Genomic DNA, 19,448 nt, shown 5'->3' on the forward strand with positions numbered 1-19,448 from the left:
TGATACCACTTCCATTGTACCTTACTCTCTCTCTCCATCCCAGAGTCCCAGGCCTCTGGCCTCCCTGTTTATCTCAGTGACCCTCATCACTTTCCCTTATCACCTGTTTGTCCTTCAGGGGTGTCCACACCCCTGAAGTACTCTGCTGCCCACACCCTCTCTTCTGGTTCTATTATCTCTTGGGTTATTACCTCCAGGTATTGGAACTGTGTGTGCAATTTGCCTGACTGCAAAATGACGGCTAGCTGATTGCCGGCTTCTGGGTAATCAGTAAAGCTGCCCCCAGTGTTCACAGTTCATTTGTCGTGTTTGCTTCTTTTCTGGTTTCTTAGTCTCTGAGTCCTAGCTAGGCATGTTGCCTCCTTAAAAGCAAAGTCTTGTCCATCTCACCATCCCCTAAAGGACAGAGAGAAAGACAGATCAAATAAACAGTTGCCTGACCCTTTCAAAGCCCAAAAGGCTTTGGGAGACTATCTGTGGGCTTCCTACATTCTGGCCTAGTTTAGTAGTTTTCTGATAGGTTATATCTCTACCTTCCCATATTCTGACAGAATTTAGTAATTTGCAGATAGTTAGATCGAATCTCTACCTTTTGGAGTTTGGATCTTCAAAAGTTACACCAGTGCATGTACGGAACTCTGTTCCATGCAGAGCCACATGTGCATTTCAGTTTCCTACACACATGTGAAAGTGTATGCATTTAAACGCACAACAGTTTGTAATTGTTAATTCGAAGGGATAAATGTTTGAACTCAAAGGAGATATCTAATGTTTTTCCTTAAGATCAGAATTTGAAGAGGATTTCGAGTCCACACTTAATCTTTGAGTCAACTATAAACGTGAACCTGTTAAGTTTGGTGCTGAGAGACAGGGGGAAGGGAAGGCGAGAAAAGGGAGTAGCTGTCTGGGCCATGAGTCAGATGAGGATGTCTTCCCACCTCACCATGTACCCTCTACTAGTTTATGTTGCAGTCTTACACTTCTAAGATCAGTGCTCCTAGGATCCCAAACACTGGGGCGATTTCTTGTATCTGCAAACGAGCGTGGTTGAGGGTGGGGGATAAGTTATTTATATTATTATTTGTGACATTTGTAGGATTCCCTGTTTATCTTTGAAATCATTTTATGTTCATGCCAATTATCTTTATTTTATTTGGTATAGTTAGTTCTTGGTGTGTGTGCATGGCATGTGACCACCTCTCGTCTGTCATGTAATTCAATTCTCCCATATTGGGTTTTAATGTTGCCTTTTCTCGCGTAGCAGATTAGCAGCCAGCATTTTCCTCAACCATCCCTCAGCCATCTTGACTCTGTCATCGATACCCCAAATGTTTTATTTATTGAGACGTAATGCAATATTTATCCATGAGATAAAATAATCCCTCTCCTTCCTCCTCATTGAAATGGCCTTTATTTTTGTGATGTGTGGAGACTACAGATCAAAGTGATGCTATGCTCCAAGAAAACCCACTTTGATCTAAATTTTGTTAAAACTATAAATCTTGGCAAACATTGACTTTTTCAATCTCCCGTCTTTCCGTGCACTGTCTGAGCATTTTGTTCTAGTTACTGATGTATTTGCTTGTGTTACTTAGCAAAGCTCTCTAATTCCATCCACGTGGCTAAGAGTTTATTCGGAGACTCAGCCTCACCAGCAAGAGGATGATTAATACTTAAGGCTGATGTAGTTCCTGTATAAGGAAGACTGAGGAAGTGAAAAGAATTCCCATAAAGAAAATTCAAATGGGTTAGAAATTAGATTGACTACATAGTGAGAAGCCAGAGGGTGATGCACAAGACCCTACCTATAAAATAGGTAGGTAGGTAGATAGATAGATAGATAGATAGATAGATAGATAGATAGATAGATAGATAGATAGATAGATGGATGATAGACAGATAATAGATAGATGATAGATAATAGATAGATGAAAGATAGACATGAAGCATAAAGCAGAGTAGCATCAGAAAATGTTTGAGTGGATAATGCTGGAGGAGTATTATTATTTTAAATAGTAAATGGTACAGAGTGACTCTTGCTCACTGCAGTACAGTGTAAACTATCGTGACCTCTCCGACCCCAGCAAGTGAACACATGCAAAATCTGTAACCCATGACCCTTAGCATCTGTGGAGACATCTTCTTTGCGCAGCTGTTGCTCGTACACCAAAAGCAGGCAGCAAAGACAGTCTGACTTCATGAGAGTACAAAAAGAAGCTGCATTGTATACCCGCGGAGGAGCACATCCCTGGTGTCACTTACAAAGGGAGAAGTCACTTGGCTTTGACATAAATACCACTTATATCTTTGCTCAAATCAATACCGCCAACCTGATTTGTAATACATGCAAGTAAGTTTACCACACTACCACCCCCAAAGGATGTGGGCATTAGAAGCGTAAACTAAATTCATACCTTTATACCCCTGCCTACCTCACCATCCCCATTTAAAGTAACAATATAAGCATTTTGTTCTTCATTTTCACAGCCAATGATTTCCTTGATCTGTCCCCCACTACTGTTCGCTGATATGGCAAGTGTGCTTTGGTCTTTCACTCTGCCATTTTTCTGCCTTTTATGCCAGCCTTAACTCCTCCAGCATTATCCACTCAAACACTTTCTGATGCTACTCTGCTTTATGCTTCACGTCTATCTTTCATCTATCTATTATCTATCATCTATCTATCATCTGTCTATCATCTATCTATCTATCTATCTATCTATCTATCTACCTACCTATTTTATAGGTAGGGTCTCGTGCATCACCCTCTGGCTTCTCACTATGTAGTCAATCCAATTTCTAACCCATTTGAATTTTCTTTATGGGAATTTGAATAATGGAAGGTAACTTCCCCCTGCTGTGTGAGGCTGTCTTCATAAATTTCTGGGTTAAACCCCTGCTACTTCAGGACCACATCTTAACTTTTTAAAATATGTGGGTCTTTTGGGGTTCCTTCTTGTCTTTTCTTTCCTTGCTCTCCATTCATGGTCTGTTGCCATGCTGTTCTGCTGATTGGTAGTTTAGACTGTGTTCATCTGACCATAGTTCTGTAGTTTCCCTATGATGTTTCACTTGTATCAATTCTTCTGGATGATGTTTATTGTCACTGTGTCCAAAACATCTTTGAAACAAGAATTGACTGGATTAGAAGAGCTTTGTCTTTTGTCCTCAAGTGGGCAAAGGAAAGTCTAACAGTCATGAAAGGCTTCAGGAGTGTGGTCCTGGAGACACGTGTATTCATAGATACTCTTCTGTACCTCAGCAATGTTTTCCAATTCGTTCACACAAAGCCCTCAGTCTGTGTTTACTTCTAAAGAAGTCTATATATTGTGGTCTATTTCTTTGTTGGAATCCTGATTCTTTTTTCAATATACATAAATACATGACAATTATTGAGACAGACACAGTTAGATTAGGAAAGTATTCCATCTTCAACCATATTAAGCTTGTATCTGGCCAGACTCTCAAAGTAAATCCTAAGGGATTTTCAGTTGATTGTGATAATTGTGGATCTGTGATAATTGTGATCTACAGATCCACAATCCACTTCACTTTTTTTTCAGTCTTAGGGACCATTACACCCATACCATGGCTCTAGGATAAGGTTGGTCCCCAGCATTTTCACAGTTTCTCATTTGATGTGAGGATGATTCTTGTGCTGTGTAAATACTTAGTAGTGATGTTTGCTATGTCAAATTCAAAGTTTAAATGATCTGCTCAGTGAGCCTTAAAGCAAGTGTTATCAAAGGCAAACTTAAGCCTCAGGCAGAAGGTCAGGCAAAGGAGCTCTACGAACAGCCTCGTCCCAAAAGTATGTGCACCTCCTGATAGGGCAGCACCATCATCTCTCTGAGCCTGCAAGGAAGCAGGAGATAAACAAGGAAGACTTAAACCCCTATTGAACACAAATGCAGTAAGATCACATATCTCGTTGAAGTGAGCTGTCAAGGACAAACCCTTCTTATCATGTTCTACACATACAGAAGAGAACAGGGAGTATATATGCCTCTGAGTATTGGATGACAGATTGTCCCAAGTTATATAATAGCCCATCTGTCAGTCATTAAAGACTTGCCCTGTTCTCCATGCTGGGAATCCCTCTTTCCTACTCCTGAGTCCTGAAAAGAACACTTATTGACACACACACATGCATGCATGCACACACTCTATAGACATTTACTATGCATTCTGTCTAGTTTATTGTTTGACTCTCAAAGAACCTAGACATTCTATCATGTGACACGCTGAGACCTCCTCAAATAACATTTGGGAAAAGAGCTAAGGAAATCACCTAATATTTTCTTCCTTTTATTTATTAAAAGGAGGTCCTTCCTTGAGAATAAATAAGCTGAGTCCATCTTTGGGGTTCAGGAATAATGATCACTGAGGACTGCATGAAGGCCGTGGGATCACAGGCCCCAGGAATATGCCTTGAGTTGCACTTGACCCTTGTGCTTGGCAGGCAGCCAACTGCTCCTACACTCACACCTGACCTTACCTCTTTTTCACGCACCTGAGTAGAATTGGTCATTGTTAGCAGATGGAAGGCAGCACCCCACAGTAGATGGGAGTGGGATTTGTGTGTGTGTGTGTGTGTGTGTGTGTGTGTGTGTGTGTGTGTGTGTGTGTGTGTGTGTGTGATGTTGTGGGTATTTTTGTGCCTTTTAAGTATGTTATATAAATGCATCACCACATGGAAGTCAATGATTCATGTTTTGGTCCAAAATACAGTGTTTCCCCCTCCTCTTTATCTCCATAAGTGATGGGACCCTGAGATGATGTGAACTTGAAAGTTAACACAGCAATAAAATAGATCATTGCAGAGATTCCCATGACAAATGGTTTTCTTTAACCAGTTATAGATGGAAACCTTTACTAATATTTACTGTAATAGCAGCCATCTCCCTTAAATGAACGGTAATTTTAAAAGATTAAAAATGTCAGAGCCTCTTTTTCAAGGTGTTCTGTCTGTCACATGTCCTCTCTGTCACCAGCCTCTCTGGTGGTCTTATCTAATGCTGGTGTCTGCTGTGGAAGGGCACGATGGTGGCTTTAGACTGTGTGTTGAAACCTCTACACAGTGACAAGGTTTCTCTGAATTATGAGGATTTTCTAGTTGGTGCTTTTGTGAGAAGAAAAAAAGAAATAACAAATTTTTAGTGCATCTGTAGAATTGGTTCCTACTCTAGCATACCTCTGGGATATCTCATTTGCCTTGTACACAGTTCCCTCAGTTGGTAGGGCAGAAAGACACCCTGCAGAAGTCAAATACTTTTGTGCCAAATGCAGGTAGAGATTAAACTTGAAGCACTATACACCCACCATCGAGGCATATGAGCAGTGCCTGGGGACGTCTCTAAGACTCTTCTGTGCTATTTAAGTTCTCATTGGGGACATCAGTTACTATAGTTTGGTTTTCTCATCTACTTATTAGAAGTTGTTTGGTTAATGAAATGAAAAGTGTTCATCTCTTTAGTCTATTTTTTATGTAACAGAAAATATCCTGAGAATGGGAGTATTAGCACTTTTTGAGTAATTCCAGCTCTTAAAGGAAATGTTTTTCTTAACTATACAGAGAGCCAGGAATGCTCAAAATTACTTAAATGCCTTTAAGAAAATTTATTGTTATCATGACAAGAAAAGTGAGTATTACACTACCCTTTAAAACATAAATTAATTCATTTTTATGTTAGAAATTTGCTAGCAAAACAATCTAACTGGACAGTATTTGTATATGTACAATTATTTCTTAAATGACCAGTACAATCAATACAATTGATTAGAATAATAAAGCCCATATTGATCTCATTAGCTATATATACCAGATGGGATTTTGAATGTATTAGGTGGTACTTTTAATTTTCACTAAAACCACTTTATAAAGATATAGCTAAGAACTGCATTTCTTTCACTGACTACTAAATGTTATGTGATTCTGTTAATAAATTAATTTACATATTGTCCAGGTAATAAGTTACATAAGAAGAACCTTTAACACATTGGTTTGCAGATATACGTCCTTGAAAGATAATCATTTGTAAATATTTTATTTCCTCGAGAGTTTTGTGTTTTATGTATTCTAATGGTATTGCCTGTTTGGCTCCAGATCCACACCTACCTCTACTGATCTCACTTTGAATCTTTGAATTTTAGAAATAGTAATTACAAAAAAAATCATCAAGTCTAATTCGTGCTGTTCTCATACTCTACGGAATTGGGCCAGCCCATAGAGCATGGTGGTCTGTCCTGGCAGGGTCACGTCTTTAAAGAAACCTGACATTCTCCCACTCCAGTCTATCAACTGACAATAGATCTTCATCTAGGGGTGATATTTCGTGCTCACTCCCCCTGCTCCAAGCCATAATCTTGTCTGGTTTGAGCTTGCTCTGGTCTTGTGCATGCTGACATAGTGGCATTATCACTACATGCATAGATTAGTGCCATCTCTCAACCCTCGTCAGACGCTTCTACTTGCAGGAGATAGTTATTAACAGTGAGTTACCATTGACTTAGAACTGGTCAATGTGAAGAGAATAAGAAGCCAGGCTGTGGAAATGCACACCTTTAATCCCAGCACCCGGAAGATGGAGTGTGGTAGATCTCAGAGTCCCAGGTCTACAGAGAAGGAGTTCCAGAACAGCCAGGGTAACACAGAGAATCCCTGTCTTGAGATGGGGGTGGAGGATAGAGAATGAGAGGAGACTACAGAGTGCTTAGTCCATATGGTGTATCTTTATCACACCACACCATTCTCCTTGGGGGTCAGGGAACATCATGGAAGAGCAGGTGGAAAAACTGTAATAGCGAGAGAGGGTGGATGACTTCAAAAAAACAATGTTTCCTGGACAGAGAATACTTACTGAGTACTTTGTTGAACAGTTCACATTTTATGTCTCATTTGATCCTGAGAGCAAGTCTGTGAAGCATTGCTGTGACGCCATCCTTACAGACAAGCACATTTCTCGAGAAGTACAGAGGGACTGCAATTTAGACTCTGGGGTACCATAATCCTCACACAGTGCTCCATCTCTGATACATGATTTAAAAACTAATGTAATTCATTTTGATCTACCTATTAGGCAAAGGAAGCAGATGGGGTCACATAGGTACAGAGAGAGAAAGAGCAAATAGAATCTCAGATTCTTCAAAATAGCTTCTACCATATAACCAGAGCACATTCTGGCCTTTGCGTAGTTTGCTTTCTCATTGTTCAGAGGTAAGTACCTGGGCCTATGTTAATTCAGATTCTTTGGAAACATCCATTGCTTCACTGATTTAATTTCATAAGCTCAGCACTCAGGAGCATAAAGATCTTGAGTTCAAGACCAGCCTGGGATACTTAAACTTTAAAGGGAGAAGAAAAGTATATCCTATCTGTCAACAACCCAACCCAACAGAACATTTCAGGGCAATAGGGTATAGTTTTACTTTCATTGGCTAGCTCACACTTTATCACTGAAGGTCGAGGCCATCTGCCCCTATCCTTTTAATTCTTGATGGATCACATCCCAACTAAACCCCACTAGGCAGAGAAATAGATATGAGATATTGACACAGAAACCATTGACCAAACGCCTCCTATATCAAAGAGCTGTGTGATAAGTGAATGAAGGCTGGCTGTCTGGCTTAGGAATAAAAACACTTTGTGATCATCTTCTGATTCTATCAGGTTTGGAGACATAGTCTATTCAAATGAAGCTGTGATTATCCCATCTGTATTTCAATATTGATCCTGTCCAGCCATTTGCATCAGTGACTTATGCAGGAAATCTGAAAAGCAGGGAAATACAATGTCGTTCCGCTGCACACCTCTCCGGTGGCTGGCGTCTAAGCACTAAGGGTTCCAAATGCTCTGTGGTCATTGACCACCAGGAAGCTGTGTGCACTGGCACAGCTACTTGGCAGGGCTGTGTGGCTGCATTTACAACACTGTTTATTTTCATAAGATTCAACAGTCACTCTCTTGGATTTACCCAGAGGAACTCAAAAGCTGAGTACATACAAAATTGAACATATGTTTAGGTGGCTTTGTACATAATTTCCAAAAGCTTGGTAGTAACCAATACAATAACAGCCTGTCTAACAGAAAAGCAGATAAGTTCCCTGTAATATATCCAGAAATTGGAATGTGATTCAGTGCTTAAAAGAGAAGAAAATATATCAAGGCAGCAGAAGACAGATAGGAACCTGAAACGCATACCAACTGCTACAAAAAGATCCAGCTTGGACATGCCATAGACCATCGTTTTAATCCATAATAAATATCTGTTCACTTACGAAAAATGTAATAGGTATTTTTCTACTGAATTTTATTTTATTGTCATAATATTACATGTTAGCTGACATAAACTTGTAATAATCTGAAACCTAGTCCTTTAAGATTTGGCTTTGAAAGATTCATGCAGAGAGAAGTGGGGAGATAGCTCAGTCCATAGTGTTTGCTCTACAAGCACGAGAGCTTGAGTTCAGATCCTTAGCACCCACATGAAAAGGTGAATATAAGGATATCCATCTATAATCCCAACCCTGGGAGGGCATAACAGACCCTGGGGCTCGCTGAACCCATGAAATCCGTATTCAGTTAGAGAGCATGTCTCAAACCATGTTGTAGAGAGGGAGAAATGTGATTGAGTAAGACACTCAACCTCACTGTGTGGCCTGCGTCACATGTATACCCAGGCATGAGCACCACACATTCACATGTGTGTAACATGTGCACATCCAGAGTTTTAAACAGAATTGATTATTGAAGTAAAAGGAGAGGTAAGCCCTCCTGCAGTGATGTAGATGAAAACCTCACCCCAGTCTGATGGAGGCTAGGTGAAACCTTACAGTAGTCTAGGCAGAGTGACCTATGAGGAATAATCAATGGAATCTGGGCTGCCGATTATTCTGTTGGATAGTATAGAGAAAAATAAAAAAATAAAAATGAAAGAGTTTACCCAAGAGTTTTTCAGAGTAAAACTTTTATAACTGTTTAACATGGGTGTGTTTACATTTTAAATGATTTCAGATTAGGTACAAGAAAAAGGGAGAAGGTTTGTGAGTAAGCAGGGCTAAAGGGAGACAAAATCTAGGAGCTAAGCAAAACAAGAAGGAAATAAATGCAAGGGACAATGTGGGGAGGAAGGATGGAGCTGCCAATGAGGGCTTAGGTCCTCTTGGAAGAGGGGAGACAAGAGAACAAAGAACACAAGCAAGGGCCTGCCTGCCTTTCAGCTTCCAGGATTCCATATAGGAACTCTAAAGTTAGGCCAGACACAGGTGAAGTGGGAGCCTGTTTCATTTACTTTTTGTTGCAGAGATAAAAATGCCATGAATAAAAATGACTAAGGGAATAAAACTTTATTTTGTTCTACAGTTACACACACACACACACACACACACACACACAGAGAGAGAGAGAGAGACAGACAGAGAGAGACAGAGAGACAGAGACAGAAAGAGACAGAGAGACAGACAGACAGACACATGGAGAGAGACAGACAGACAGACAGTGTTGCATTGCAGGGAGTCATGATAGCAGGTAGCTAAGCGAGTACCTCTTCAGCCACATGACAAAAGAGCACACTGAAATACAGGACAAGTGTGTAAATGCTCAATACACCAGTGGCATATTTCCTCTAGCCAGATTCCGCCTCCTAAAGGTTCATAACCTTCTGCCGTACATCGCTACCAACTGGGACCAAGTGTTCAAATACATGAGTCCATGGGGGCCGCTCTCATTCAAACAGCAAGATTCTCATATTCTTAGAGAACACTCAGCTTCTAGAAAGCAAAATGTTTTCATTTAGATGTTCTGAATAAAAATAACAAGAGCAAAGGATTATTGTCCAACTTGGATTTCTCTAGATAGATTAAATTAGAACTTAAAAACCTAATAGTGAGTCTGAGTGTATGGCATTAATTAGGGTTAAACAGAAAGACTGTCCCTCGTTTTATTATTAGGAGTTCGCAGTACATTCATTTGAATTTGTTTTCCCTCATAATGAGTTGAAATAATATGTTTGTTTATTACTTTATTAAGTCACATAAATGCAAGGAATATCATCACAAATTAAGGATGGTTACAAAATTAAAAATTAATTAACTGATTGATTTTTCTCACATGTTTAGTGTCTGTGCCTGACAGTTTAGCTGTGATTAGATTCATTTCTTCTTTCTCAATCACCTTCTTCATCATTGTTTAAGAGACTTTTAAGCACAGAACACACATGCAAACACACACAGAGGGGGAAAGGACATTCCGTTGACCCTTTCTGTGCCCATGAAGTACCCTCTGAGGTGATGTTGTAAGTGGCTGGGGCTAAGATACACTTGTGCTCCAGTTCATGGCACACACACAGCCCTCTTCAGTGCTGCCAGACCAACCCAGGGTAATAAGACTTAAGGCGGGACACTGTTTCTGGTCCCATATTTTTCTTTCTAAAATCAACTCTGTAATCCTTTGAGCTGCTGCCTTCCCAGCAGCTGCTGCCTAACCACCTGTGGGCTGTGCAGACAGTTTGAGGAATAGAACCCTGCATTCACTCAGCAGTGCTGTGCCCTGAGAGGCCTCCCCTTCCTCTTCTCTGGTGCTTTTCTCACGGGAGGCACAATACACAAAGCACTATGTCATGCTTTCCAGGTTGAAGAATTTGGGTTCTGTGAGCATTGTAAGGCTTTCCCTTCTCTCTTCATGTTTGCATTTTGTGGATGAATAAAAACACTTGCTGTAGGCTCTTAATGAATCATCAGCATTCCACCCTGAGTGCATGAAGCCTGCCCTCCTTGTGTGTAAGCTGGTGTAGGAAATACCACAAGAGATCTCTGCATACATCCTTGACTGTACCCAAAAGGACCTTTTTTCTCCTTAACAGGGCATATTATTCAATTTTGAACACCAGCATTTTAGCAAATCTCTAGAACTCAAATATAACAAGTCATATATTAATTAACTTTCCTCATTCATTGAGCATTTATGTGGTGAGCATGGTGTTGCACTTGGGAATAAAACCACAAACAAAGAACATGGTCCTATAAGACTTTGGGATGCTGGTTTGAGGTGTAGGTAGGCTCAGGTTGCAGCTTGGAACAGTGTGGTTGAGCACCATGGAGAGAGTGGTAGGATGCCAGCCGTGTGTCCTAGCACATCTGTGGGATAAATACATTTTCTGGACTATGAAAATTAAATTGTGGAGGTGTCAATCCTTCAATCCCTAGTAACACTGAAGTCTACAGAAAGGAAAAAGTAGTCCTCGAGAGTGAATCAGGTGACTTCACACAAATGTGGCATCGTTCAGAGGAGGACTTCATGGAAGTCTCTGTGTATTAATTAGCCACTTTGTTCTCTTTTCAATTTAATTATGTAAGTTGTCCCCCACCAATGTCAGTGGGTAGCAAAAAAGAACATATCTGGAAACATCACCAAAATGTTTCTTGCATTCATCTCTAGAAGATTACAATTTTCTCTCAACAAATAGAATGCTAAAATGTAATGCATTTTTCACTGTTGCTAATCAAAGCCTTAAGTAAGACACACCACCATGGGTCACTCATGCTGTGCCTCTCAGTCTGAGTAACTTTCTTACGTGCCCAGAGCTCCTGAGACAAAAACCCTCTTGTCACACGAGAGTCTCATCTTGTTCCAGTGTCTTTTGCGTGTTCTCAGTATTTTTCTGTTAAGTAGAATATATTCAGTGTTTCCTATATCAATACTGTTAACTCAGCAGTAAAAATTAGCTAAGTCTCAGGAAGGGTAATCATGAACTTTTTTTTAAAAGAAGTGTCTGAGTCACTGATTATGAAGTTAAAAATCATCTTTCAAGATTCTATAGTTCTGTACTAAAATTTCTTACTGGTACACCATTCAATTTCTTGTTGGTAGCGTGCTAGAGTGGTTGCAGGTAATGAAATGAAATCTTAGTAATTCTCTGACCTTTGATAAGCCTTAAGTTGGCTCATATGGTTGTCTGCAGTGGGTTTTCAGAGGAAAACAGTGTTTGGGCTCAGGCAGTGGAATCTGAGTCTCCAAGGCCAAAGCTGTGTCCCTTGTTCTTTCAGATAAGGAGACAAGGTGGGATACAGCTCCTGGTGGACCTGCTGGATCACCGGATGACAGAAGTCCACCGTAGTGCCTGTGGGGCTCTGAGGAACCTGGTATATGGAAAGGCCAATGATGATAACAAAATCGCCCTGAAAAACTGTGGTGGTATCCCAGCACTGGTGAGACTCCTTCGCAAGACCACAGACCTGGAGATCCGGGAACTGGTCACAGGTTAGACATCTTACTCAATGATTCTGTTTTATCTCAAGATACTTGTTTCAGTATCTAAGCCATTAGCAAATATACAAACCAAGTGTTACAAGTCAGAGCCTCTCGCTGCTGATGACAGTCATTCTCCACTGATATTTTCCAATGACTGAGTAAAATACCATCAGACACACATAGGTTGATCTTATTCACTTTATATAGTTTAGCTATCACTAAAGTTCTATGATCTTCTATCACTCTTCACCATTTGCTTTAGAAGTAGTCAAGTATCTTACAGAACCCACAGGCCATCATTAGAGTAACACTAAAGGGCTGGTGCCTGGCCATAGCAGTCAGGCAGTTGGCAATAAGTCATATGTTCTAGTTTATAAGTACACTAAACATATTGTACTTTTGGTGTTGATTATTAAGCAAAACACCCCATGCATGCTCAGAAGTCCCAGGGTTATAGTACTGAATGTCAAAGAATTGTTTGAAAGTTCATCTGAATGCCTTTCCACTTTCATAGAATTTTGGGCTTGGGGATTAATAATAAGAAGCTTGTAGAGTAATGATTTAAGGACTGAGAATGTTGAAAGCATTCGGCCCGTAATAATTAGGCAGAGCAACCATTAACCATTAACTCCTGTCCCTCACTTTGCGTGTGCAGTTCTAATGACATGTGTGTCCCCAGTGTGGGATCCCGAATCACTCCGAGGTCCTGTGCTCTCCATTATGCTCACTGCTGCTGGAGGTGATATTTGGATTCTGGTTCATTCAAGTGCCCCTGTAAGCAAGCATTTGACAAGGGAATTGCAAACACGACTCTCTAAAAGATCTCTTAATTTTCCACGGTACCTGTGCATTGGCCTCTGTCTCAGGTCTGCAGTGTTCCTGTATCTGTCTCTGCTGATGGAAAGGCTTATCTGGAGCTACAGGACGATCACTGGGCAAACAGGCTGGGTCAGGGCTCCCAGCCTCAGTTCAGTTCCTTGTTTCCATCCGTGAAGGAGTTGTTCCAGCTCTTCCTTGTTCCTGGCTAAGTTTAAACTCGACCCAAATTGGTTCATTCTTTTTGGTTTTCCTTTTTTTTTTTTTACTTTGTCTTCTCCTGTAATCCGTACTTGCTTGACCCTGACTTGATTGCTGGCTTATATTTACTCTTCATTTTTCTATAAGTAGAGAGTTTTCCTTGTGGAAATAATTATTGCCAAGGGTTGGAGTGTTATTAAAGTAATGTTTCACACTAAACTCTGATGGGTCAGGCAAGGTAAAGTGGTCATTACCAGCGTTTTGTGATTTCGGGGACTGTTTTGAGGCGAGTTACATAATTTAACATATTCCCTGCCATTATGGCTGTGCAAAGCCATCTTTATCTTCATGGGTCGTGTGTAAGCTGGTTGTGCCCAGAAGGAAAGGAATCAGTATGTGTGTTGGAAACAAGATGATTGGTGCATAAAGGTTTTGCTATTGGAGAATAGAAGCCCTTGCAGAATGCCTTCTGCATAGACTGTACCTGTCATTTCATGCTTAGGAAAGATTTGGAACTTAGTCAACTTTGTATTGTCTCCAACACAAAACCATCTCAGGGGCATTCACCCCATTACCAAAGAAACTATGTGAAAGGTTGAGATGGACATACAGAGGTAAAAAATTCAAGGGCCCCTGTTAGGTTAAATAATTAAAAAAATGATACACCATCCCACACTAGCACCGGCCCTAGCAGTCTCACTGCCTCCAATGGCTAGCCCCATGCAGCGACCGCCCATCTTGTGGTTCTCTTGTGCGGACTCAGCTCATATTCCCAGCCACCCACCCTCTGTGCTTAGCAGTCACAAATCCCTGTAACCTGGTAAAAATCAAAACTCTAGTGGCTAATTTATCAGTCAGATTTATATCAGTAAATTCTCAACCCACAAAATGCCCAAATGAAGAACTCAGAGCCAATCCATACTGATATAAGCTGGCCACTTATATTGGACAAATTGTCCTGTAATAATCCATCCCTTATATGATATTCATAGCAACCTGTGGCTATTCAAAGCCATACAAATCTGGGCCATCCTTCTCTTCCTCCATCTTCCTTCCTTCTCCTCTCCCTCCTATCTGTCCCATCTCTCAAAAACTCTCAGCCCGCCTTCTTTTTCTACTGTCCAATCACAGGCTCTAGCCTTGTCTTTCACTTATCCTCACCTGCTTACAGACAGCAATCTCCAGGCCCCATTGCATGGCACATGAGCTGTTGTTGGCATTTGAGGCTATTACAAAGGAGTTGAAAGTAGCTGTGGCATTCCCTAGCTACTTTAGGGAGATTTTAGAGACCATCATTTTGAGCCCAAACAGTGTTAGAAATGTCTGTCTGAGCTCCATTTGGAATGATGAAAACCATACACCCTTAGAAGATCAAGAAGATTTCTCTGGTGGTGATGCTTGGGCTGAAGGAAGGATGTAGCACTTGACATTACAAATGGAGGCCTCCTCTTACTCCACTTTTCCAGAGGAGAGCCAAGCAAGCCTATCCCCAATGTGGCCAAAGCTTCTTCACTTCTCTTCCTGAAAAGAGCACTGCCTTTGCAAAGTCAGTGAATCAAGTATGAGCAATCAAAGTTCATTGTAGATGTTCCCTGCCTTGCCAAAGGCAAGGGGTTGTATTCTCACAGTAGCTGGAGTTAGCACTGAAGGGTGCTGTTAAGGAAATGGCAGTACTTTGGCCACAGTAGCATCCCACAGAAAAGAATGGGAAGGAGACATATGTGATGACAGGCTTGTGCAGTCATGAGTGCTGGGAGCATAGAACCTTCTAAGTTTCTCCAGTAGCAGAGACAAGGGCACCAGGAAGACTCCAGGATTCAGCTGACAACTGTTTATTCATCACAAACCAACCTCCCTCCCTGCTTGAGGAAAAGGTAAAAGAAGTGAGTTAAATGTATCTCCGAGAGCCTTAGAGACAAATTTTCATCTTCAGAACTGGCCCATGGTCATCTACCAAGGTGGACTTCAAAGCTTGGATTCTCTAGGCTCCCAAAGAGCTTGGGGAGTTGGGTATTTTAGTTCAGTAATGCAGTTTAACCTGAAGGTCACCAAATCCTCCTTTTCTCCCTTCCTCTATTCTCTTTCTCTCTCCTCTGAGACACTTGTCTTGGTACAGCAAGCCTGCTTGTGTGCACTCAAGAACATCATCCCTTCCGTTCATCTCTCAAGCTCTCTAGAGTATACAGTTAGGCGTTCTGCTAAGCCATGTTAGCTAGCTAACGCTCCATCTAGACCCCACTGCCAGGGTGAAGCCCTGCTCTGAATGACCACTGCCTGGGCATTATTGAATGCTAAATATGTAAAGACACATCCAGACAAGTGTGTCCACATTTTATAAACTTACTCGAGGAGCAGTGAAGAAGCCATTGTCTGTGGACGGCTGAGGGGAATGGAAGAGATGCTTGCTTCACTTCCTTTGTTCCAAGGTACCTCCATATCTCCTCTCTGGTCACGTGGGCATGTGTAAATTAGATAAACCTGTGCCTTTCTGTTTTCTAGAAAGCACAATACAGAGTCCATCAAGGACTCGTGACATGGTATATTATAGGAGTTCCTTTAGGCTAAGGGAATTATTTTTGTCCCATCCTTCCTTCTGCCTCTGAGCTCATACATGGGAATAAAAAGTACAGCAGAAGGGGGTTCCTTAGCGTTGTTCCATATATATTCATATACTGGGATGTGCAAAATTGTAAAATGATTAATTTAGTGATTTTAACATGTTTTATAAAATCTGCCTATGAAAAGTGATTGATATGTATACACACATACACACACACACACACACAATGGAATTTTATTCATCAGTAAAGAACATTATGTCATTCACAGGAAAGTAGGTGCAACTGGAGATTATCGGATGAAAGAAACTTCATCTGATCCAGAAAGAAAATTATCACCTTTTCCCTTACATGTAGATCACAGAATTTATATAGATACATAAACTTGAGTTTGTCCACATGACAGAAAAATAGAAGCGAACTCTCTAGGGAACAAAGGGATTCATAAGACAGGGAAGGATGAGCCAGGCATGACATGTCAATCAATGGCTTTACAGACGTGCATGAAAATGTCCATATGGAATGCATTATCATGCACATGGCGGATGCACCAATTAAAAACAGATACTGAGGGAGCCAAAACGCAGGCAATAGAAAGCTGCAATAAAGCAATCATCTTGCAGTCCTTAAATTACTTATTGAATAAATCTTGAAAAGCTGTTGGAGCCATGATAAAATGTTAAAAAAGAAAGGTTTCTACCTGCAGCACATAACCATATATGTTGGAAAACAACTTCCCGCTCACGCCACTGCCTCATCTCAGCAGCAGCATAGATTTTTGTCGATGCTTAGTAGGCCTGGGAGTACATAATTTTCCTCATATGCAATCATTATGATGAGGTAATGATCAGCAACGTATTTAACCCTCGCTGAAGTTATTCTCTGTTGTCCATCACTCACAGTACTTGGGAACAAATGAACCAATTAGAAATGTTGCGTGTCCTTTGGGCTTGACTGTCTCTCTTTCTAAATGTGGAAATAATCAACATAAATTTTAAAATGCACAACTGGAATTTTGAGAATGCTTCACAAATCACAACAAAGCAGTGTTTACCGAAGCATAAAACTTGGTTAGTAAGTGTTACATTGGTTTAAAGCAAGCATCCTTGGGGGCATCCCTCCTCCAACCATAGGGTTATTCATTCTCTCTCTCTCTCTCTCTCTCTCTCTCTCTCTCTCTCTCTCTTTCTCTCTCTCTGAAGTAGCTGAGGTATTCAGTTCTTTTTTTAATTTTTTATTTTATTAGATATATTTCTTAACTTACATTTCAAATGTTATTCCCCTTCACAGTTTCCTGTCCATAAGCCCCCATTCCCTCCCCTCCCCCTCTCCCATATGATATTCCCCCTATAATCCGCCCTATTGACCCCCCATATTCCCCTGCACTGGGAGTCCAACCTTGGCAGGACCAAGGGCTTCCCCTTCCCCTGGTGCCCCAACAAGGCTATTCTCTGCTACATGTACAGTCAGAGCCTTGTTCTCTTTATGCTCTGGGTACCCAAATGGTCCTTCCTTTTAACTAAAACCAGCCAGTGACTCAGACTTGCCAATGATTTCTTTAACTTCATTGGTTTTTAAGTTGCCATACAAAGGAACAAGTTTCACTAAAGCATTTTCATATGTAACATGACATGGCATAGATCACACTCTTGCCCCCTCTTTCACCTTCCTTTCTTTTTATTTATTTTATTTTATAGTCATTATTTTGCCTGCATGTTTGTCTGAGTGAAGATGTCAGATCCAACTGAGGTTACAGACAGTTGTAAGTGGCTATTGAGTGCTAGAAATTGAACCTGAGTTCTTTGGAGGAACAACCAGTGCTCTTAACTGATGAGCTGTCTCTCCAGCCCCATCTTTCTGTTTTAATTTATTTCCTCTCCATAGTTTCCCTTTCTTTTATATCATGTATTATATTGGCTGCTATGTTTCTTACCCTTCCTTAAGATCTTCCCATGGTACCCTGTCTGACTTTATGACCTAAATGTTCTCTCTTTCTCTCTCTCTCTCTCTCTCTCTCTCTCTCTCTCTCTCTCTCTCTCTCTCTCACACACACACACACACACACACACACACACACACACACACACACACAAGACCTGGATATGAGATAAAACATACTAGATATTTGGTTTGTAACTTTTGCCCATGATTTCTGTGGTTATTGATTCCCTCCAGTCTACTCTAAACATTGTATCCCAAAGCCCCACACATCTGATAGCATCAGATCTTGTTCCCCACATCTAATACACAGCACCCTAACTTGTGGCATCTGTCTCCTGGATCTCAATGCTCTCCTCTCTAGAGTTTTACTGTCTTACATATTCCTAAAAATGGGCATTTAGAAGATGTAATTTAAAAAGTATCAGTTTTAAAGTCTATGATGTAATTGAACTATACTGGATGTGGAAATTAAGGTAGAAAGTTATTTTTCTTAGGAATATGTTATAAACTTAATTTTGTCTTTGATATTATAAGATTCTGTGAAGGTGTGTGCTGATATATTTAGCTGTGTGTCTTTTAAAAGTCTTCCTTGGTGCTGAACACTTCCAGTTGAGTGACCTTCTCCAGAGCTGAAATATTACTTTTTTAAGCCCCTAATTCCCACAGCCTCTTTTCTGTGTCCTCTACATAATTAGTCAGATTTTGACCCTCAAGTTTTTCTTTTTCTTATGTAATTTGGAGACCTTTGCCATTTCTATTGCATAATCTCTGAACAATTTGCCCCTCTAACATGTACTTGTGGCATTGGTTTTCCTCACTTTGTGTGAGCCTCAGGGAGGAGGGTCACAGAGTAGGATGTGATCTCAGTGTCATTAGTCTGAGAATGCTTTCCCATCTCATAGCCTCTGTTTTTGTTTTCTTCATGATGCTATTCAAACATTTCCCTAAGGATGTCCCACAGCATGAACTAACTCCCTCTTCCCTCTGTTCTGTCCTCTGTGTGGGGGTGATTTTTTCATCAATTTTGCAGGCATGCTTTGGCTGTGACCATGATCCTAGACTTTCGAGCCTTTAAGACAGAAGGAACCTGACATTTACTGAGCTCCGTGTACACTAATGAAGCACATTAGATTTGTGGTGAACGTTTACTCCAGGCGGACTAGTCTGCTACACTGTGGTGAATGTTTCAAGTGTCTGTTGGCCATGCTTTTCTTTAAGACTGAATTTTATCTGGGGAGGACTTTTAGTCCTCCTTTATACACTCAGCTTTCTTTTATTTATTTATTTTTCTGAAGCTCTTCCACGTTCTCACTTCTGTGTAGATTGTTCTGGCCTATGCATTCCTGCCTGTGAGAATTCCTTGTAGTTATATGGCTGTGGGGAAGCAAGGACTAGGTCCCTGTTTTTATCCAAACCCTTCATAGCTTCTCATTTCCTATCTCCTTTCCATATGCCACGTGCCTGCCCTCTGTGAAAACCTTCTTAAAGGTCTACTAGGACAGTCAGACATGGGAATAGAGACCCCTGTATCGAGCCCGGCCCTAACTGGCTCCTCACCCAGCCCAACTAATCCACTGAACTCCCTCTGAGCCCTAACTGGGTCCCCACACAGCCAGACCAGCCCCCTGAACTCCCTCCGTATGCTTATTGCACACACGAAGTAAGATTTCTCGTCAGTTGAATTT

General features: G+C 40.9%; 1 protein-coding gene across 4 annotated transcripts in view; it reads left to right on the forward strand.

Moving 5' to 3' along the window:
- Positions 1-19,448, forward strand: part of Ctnnd2 (catenin delta 2) — an 843,638-nt gene that overhangs the window by 614,570 nt on the left and 209,620 nt on the right. For all 4 annotated transcript variants that reach the window (NM_001271502.2, NM_001415019.1, XM_087614127.1 and 1 more), the window contains 1 exon segment: positions 12,043-12,256. In NM_001271502.2, the coding sequence (NP_001258431.2) occupies positions 12,043-12,256 (214 nt within the window).

This window comes from Rattus norvegicus, chromosome 2 (assembly GCF_021556685.1).
Source record: "Rattus norvegicus strain SHRSP/BbbUtx chromosome 2, alternate assembly SHRSP_T2T, whole genome shotgun sequence".
NCBI classification, from domain to species: Eukaryota; Metazoa; Chordata; class Mammalia; order Rodentia; family Muridae; genus Rattus; species Rattus norvegicus.